At 56.7% G+C, this 6000-nt stretch overlaps 1 protein-coding gene across 1 annotated transcript; it reads right to left on the bottom strand.

Moving 5' to 3' along the window:
• Positions 1-1049: 1049 nt before the first annotated feature.
• On the bottom strand, positions 1050-5104 carry SELENOW (selenoprotein W). The gene is made up of 6 exons (XM_061139721.1): positions 4976-5104; positions 3225-3249; positions 3045-3098; positions 2788-2862; positions 2587-2685; positions 1050-1445 (listed from the first exon to the last, which is right to left on the bottom strand). The coding sequence occupies exons 1-5, from the start codon at positions 5002-5004 to the stop codon at positions 2605-2607; spliced, it is 264 nt and encodes an 87-aa protein (XP_060995704.1). The 5' UTR covers positions 5005-5104; the 3' UTR covers positions 1050-1445; positions 2587-2604.
• Positions 5105-6000: the final 896 nt, after the last annotated feature.

The following is a 6000-nucleotide window of genomic DNA, read 5'->3' as shown; positions in this document are numbered from 1 at the left end:
CTGTTCCACTCCCATCTGCCCAAAGGAACTAAGAACTGGTGTTTAAACAAAAACTTGTACACAGAAGTTCACAGAAGCACTACTCACAGTAGCCAAGGAATATAAACAACCTAAATGTTCACCAATTTAGGCGGTGAAATGGTGGTCCAGAGTGGAAAATCATTCGGCCATAAAAATGAATGACGTTCTGTGTGCCAATCATCACAGCATGGATGAACCTTGAGATTATGCCAAGCAAAATGAGCCAGACACAGACCACACATGTTGTATGGCTCCATTTTTATGAAATCTCCCGATAGGGAAATCTACAGAAAGCAGATTAGTGGTTGCTCCGGGGTGGGGGGCCGAGTCGGTGCTGAGGACCAGAGGGGTGCTCAGTACTGGAGGGGGGCTCTAGAGTATGAGGGTTTCTCCTTGAGGTGGTGAAAATGTTCCAAAGTTGACCATGGTGGGTCTTCCCTCAAAATAAATTGAGGTTTGTACACAAGGACATCAGTGGCCAGACTCCCACATGAGAGATTTAAGAAGCGGGCCTGTGAGACTCCCAGGCCCTTCCCAGGGTCCTCACACTGGCGGGAGCACCAGGCCTCCGAAGGTCCAGGCTCAGACCTGACGTGGTTACGTCTGCCTCACTCCACTGGTCAGAGCAAGTCATGGGATCAAACTCAAAGCTAGGAGGTGAGGACAGCTCATCTCGTGTGAGGACAGTGAAGGGGGCAAGGCAGACGTGAGGAGGGGTGAAACGTGAGGAGGGGTGAAACGTGAGGGACACGGTCCAACACACCACCCAGCACTTTTCTCCCAATCACTGCCTTTACCTCCTGAACACAGGAACCAGGAACCCGCTTCACCCTGGAGGATGCACGCCCGTGACGGCTCCAGGGAGCTCCAGGGGGTCTAGAGACCACCTCCACCTTGGCTTGAGGGACCACTGAGAAGTCCAACCCTGAGTTGGTCCTAGCTCCGTACTCCCAAGTCACTAATGTCCTGGAGTGGAGACCAGGGGGAGGAGGTTCCAGGAGCAAAATGGACACACGCAGACACAGGCCTGTTTTGTTAACCTCATCACCATTTATTGAGTTGTGAACTGTTGCCATCACTGCTGAAATCTGAGACTCACTCATCCTGATCCTCCTCTCGGCTTCCCCTTGAAAAGGAAGCCTGGAGAAGGACCACCCCAAACACCACGGGGTAGAAGGGAAGACAAGGGCCGAGTGGGGTTGGGGGGAGATGCAGGGAGATGAGGGACGGGGAAGGCAGCAGGACCAGCGTGCGGGGACACACACACACTCCCACACACACACACAGGCAAAGACCAGGCGTGTCCATCTCTGCTCCAACCGGCGGCCGGAAGAACATCAGGGAAGGACCAGGCGTCCAAGAGACATTTCAGTCCTTCCTGTCATGAAGCGTCTGCCGGGAGGGGCTGGGCCACAGTTACTGGTCTGTGCGGAGAAGAGGCGGGGAGGGGGGTTCAGACTACCAGGAGAGGCTGGATGAAAGCCAGTCGCTTCTCTGCCCTTCATCTCTTAAGCTTTCCCTGTAATAAACTCTAACCAGGAGTGGACCAGCTCTGCTGTGTTCTGAGTCCTGCAAGAATCGCTGAGCCTGAGGGGGGGTTTCGGGGCTCCTGAAATTGCACTCAACCTGTGAACAAGAGTCACTCCTTCCCCTCTCTTTTATATGAATCCCATATCTTGGCTTATCTTAGATAAAATCATCATTGGAGGACTTCTCCAGAATCCAAGCAAACCTCGTGCTGGTTTAAGCAAACACCTTTGAGTGACTGACAGTCTGGAGGTGGCAAATGGTGTGTTTCTGCAAGGGTTGTGCTCCATTTAAGAATTCAAGTCCCCCTCAAAGGGGCACCCCCTCCCTCCTGACAGCAACAGCCCACACGTAGCCAGCTCATGCAGCCCTGGAATTATGGAATTCTTTTTCCTCCCCTGTTTCTTTGTGCATCTTTTTTCATTTTTTTGGAATTATGCAATTCTTGATTTTTTTTGTGTAATTTGGAGAGACTCCCTCCTTTTCAGACCTGCATAGGAGGCAAGACATTTGTATTTTTGTACTGCATTAATTCAAATCTGCAGGTCAAATTTCCCACTGAAAGTGGCCTCATTCTCCTCCGGTAAGGATGACGACAAACAGAACTCGAGGTCAAAGCACTTGAGAACCAGGTTTCTGGTGCAAAGTGTGCTGGGGGTAGGGGGCTGGGTCCACAGGCTCCTGGGACAGACGCTCAGTTCTAGCACACGTGGGGCGGGAACTGGCACTCACGCTTAGATGGGGGTGGAAACTGCTTCCAGGATCTCAAAAGCCAGGAGTCAGAGCTTGGTTAGGGACTAGGTTAGTGACCAGGGCCCAGTTCTAGAGTAGGCTCAGTTTGGGGCCCATCGGGAACACAGAAGCTCGAACACTGAAAACCAAGCTCAGAAGATGCTGAAAAGCAGTGCTATGGTCCAGAGAACAAAGTGGAGATTGCTACGTGTTCTGGAATGTACTGGGCTGGAAACTAGTCTTTGGGTTTGGAGTCCTCTGGGAACCAGGGGTCAGCTCTGTGGCCTCGGGCAGGGCCCCCCTCACCTTTGCTTTCAGGGCACATCAGGCCTGAGCCAAAGCAGCTTTGATGGCGGCCACCAGCTTCAGAAACTTGCTCTCCGTGTCCACGTAGCCATCGCCTCCCTGGAGAAGGGAGGACCAGGAGAGGGGTGGGCTGGGACCAACAGGCCAATCCCAGTCCCAACCCCCCAGTGGCCCCCAATGAGGCAGGATGGACAGACATACCTTCTTGGAGTGAACCAGCTTTCCTGCTACAAACACTTCAAAGAAGCCAGTGACCTGGGGAGTCCCCTCACCGCACTGGGGAGAAGGAAGAGATGCTGGAGGGGCGCAGACGCCCCCTTGCGGACATCTGCCCCTTCCCAGGGAAGGGAGAACAAGGCGGGGCGCGGGCTGACCCAAACCACCCCCGCCACCAGGGCTGAGGGACAGACAGACAGACAGGACCCACGTCTGACTCCTTCCCCTTCCCCGAGACTCACGATGTCCAGACGGTTAGGGAACTCATCTTCTAACTTCTTCTTGAGCTGAAGATACTGGAAAGGGGTGGGTGGTCACACCAGGGCCCACAGGAGCCACGTGGGCGCCCCACCTCCCCCCAGCCTGGGGCTAGCCCCCCTCCCCCACTTTCCAGGGAAGCCTCTTGGGACCACATCGCTTACCTTGGGCTTGTAGCCTCAAGCGCCACTGGTGGGAGCGTGTCCAAGACAGTGGGTCCCGGGAGAGAAGGAGGGGGACAGTGGAGATCCGGGGAGGAGAGAGAGAAGGGGACAGCGGGGATCCAGGGATGGGAGGGGAGAGGCAAGGCAGGCAAGGAGACGGAGGCAAATGGGGGGAGGAAGCAGGAAGAGATGAAGAGGGACATGGATGATACGAGGAGGAGAAGACAGACAGGGGGAAAGACAAGGGGGGCACACAGGGCGAGGCGGGGTGCAGCCCAGAGATGGAAAAGCACAGGAAGAGAGCCAGCCACACGAGGAAAATGCATAGAGCAAGGGAGACAAGAGACAGCACGTGGGGGCGGTGCACAGAATCGGGCGACAAGGAGAGACCACAGGCGCGAGGAGAGGGGAGAGGGAGGCAAAATGGAGAGCCAGGTCAGGATGAGAGCTGCCCAACTGCAGCAGCCCCACCCAGGGCAGGGAAACCATTACTGCAGGATTCCCAAGGCCTTCCCAGGCCTGAGGGTGAGCAATAACCGCCTCCCCACCTCCCCACCCTGCAGACCATTTCGGGACCGGAGTCCGGTGCACAGGCGAGGGGCGGGGAAGGGGAGGTGCCTCAAAATGTCACTCTACCCTCTGCTTGACTCAGCGGGCAGGAACACTGCTCACTAACGCAGGGGCAGATCTGAAACTTTCAAACCCCCAGGCAGGGACCCTCCTCCCCCGCACCAAGTGGGCATTTCTAACAGGACAGCCAACAGACCCAGGTGCGGGTTACCCCTGTGATCCGCCCGTGCCCCACTCCCAGCCTCGGTTTCCGCACTTGTAAAATGGAGCTAAAATCCCTGCCCAAGGAGTTTCTGGGAAAGGAAATTCAGGGAACATGTATTTATTAAGTGCCCACAGACCAGCACGCCTGTGCAGGTCAGTACAATCCAAGGCGCCAGCGCTATGACACCGTCCAAGGGACGGAACACTTCCTGCCGAGCAGACACGTTCTCACCCTTAAAGCGGGCAATTAGATCAAATGTGTAACACCCAACACACCGCACTCCCTCCGCCATAACCATTAAGACGACAGGCTAGAGGGGTGGGAGGAAGGTTCAGGAGGGAGCGGACATATGCACACCTACGGCCAATTCACAGTGACATATGGCAGAAACCAATACAATATGGTAAAGCAATGATGTTACAATTTAAAATAAATTTTTAAAAAATCGTTCCCTCTACGGATGGGAAAAGTGGGGTCAGAAAACGAGGAGGGTTAATAGCAAAAAAGCATCCACCGTCTGGGTTTGAATCCTTGCCCACCCCAGGCCGGGACGATCTGGAACCTTCTGACTCTGGCCGGCCCCACCCGGGAGACCGAAGCGCCCAGGGAGGTTCCTCTGGCATTACAAACCGACCCCCACCCTGAACCAGGGAATCGGAGGGGGGGGGAGGGGTTTAAAACGACACACAGGTGTCTCAGTTCTACCTTTTAGGACCTGAGACGTCTAGAATGTCACAAACTGGGGACGGGGCGGGGGGGGGGGGGGCGCGAGGAATCAACGTCCCCTGTTTTCCGCCTCCTCCCATGCCCACCGCACCCACACGGAACCCTCTCCCCAGTGCAAGGCTCTCCAAGGGTCCTGCCCGCCCCCCCCCCCCCCGCTGCGCACCCCCGACTCCCCCAGAACCCAGCTCTGCCGGGACAGGGCGGGACCCGGGCGGGATTCGAAGAGGGCACCTCTGGCCCGCGTGCTCACCAATAAACCACTCGGACGACTACCGCCATCGCTCCGGACCGCGGTGCCCGCTGCGACGCGGACTCGCGATCCGAACTCGGGCGAGGCAGGGCGAGGTCTGGGCCCTGGGCGGGGCGTGCGCACACAGCCTGGTTCCGCAGCGCAGACCAACGCCGGGGGAGGGGGGATGAGGGGAGGCCCCCAGAGCGGAGGCGACGGGCACCCTGCCGCCCACCTCCCTGAGCCCCCCAGGCAAATCTCCCCCTAGCCTGCTGTGAGGCCAGGGAAAACCCCGGCAGAGGGGGTCCTCAGGAGAGCCCTCTGCGCACCCCGCTCCCGGCCCCCCCCTCCTCCGAGCCAGAATGGTACGGTCTCGTGGGGCGGGGGTTCAGGGCTAACCGCTACCGGTTGCAAACGGAATTGCAACTGACCTTGCTCGTTTCGCTGCGAGGACCTTGAGGGCGGCCTGAGAGCGAGAGGGGGCCGACTTCGAAAGGATTCGGGGTAGACGTGGGCGGCCCCTGAAGCTGAGGTTTTTTTTTTTCAATGAGCGGTCCGAGGAACCCGCTGCCTTATTAAATAAAGCCTGGCATCCAGACCCGGGCGCCGCCTGATCAGCACTGAAGTCCCCGCCTCGCCAACCCACACACCCTTTTGCGTCTTTCAGACCTCTTTGCGGCAAGGGGTTCATGGAAAGTGCTAGAAGTTGGCAGCTGAGTTATAAGGGCTTAGAAAGCCGATGCATCTCTATGAGCCTGTTTCCTCTTCCGGGCATGAATGCCTTCAGAGAATGTTTACCCATTTAGCAAATACCTATTGGGTACCTTGCTGCAGTCAAAGGTTCTGAAGATACAGCTCATTTCAGTCGCTCAGTCATGTCCAACACTTTGCGACCCCATGGACTGAAGCAGGCCAGGCTTCCCTGTCCATCATCTCCCGGAGCTTGCTCAAACTCATGTCCATTCAGTCGGTGATGCCATCGGAAGATACAGCAATGAAAAAATAGCCAAAGTCCCTGCCATCAGCCCTGCCCGAGCTCTTCCCGC

The sequence above is a fragment of the Dama dama genome, chromosome 4 (genome assembly GCF_033118175.1).
Source record: "Dama dama isolate Ldn47 chromosome 4, ASM3311817v1, whole genome shotgun sequence".
In the NCBI taxonomy this organism is placed as follows: Eukaryota; Metazoa; Chordata; class Mammalia; order Artiodactyla; family Cervidae; genus Dama; species Dama dama.
The sequence above is the reverse complement of the archived record's forward strand: the minus strand, read 5'-3'. Positions and strand labels throughout refer to the sequence as shown.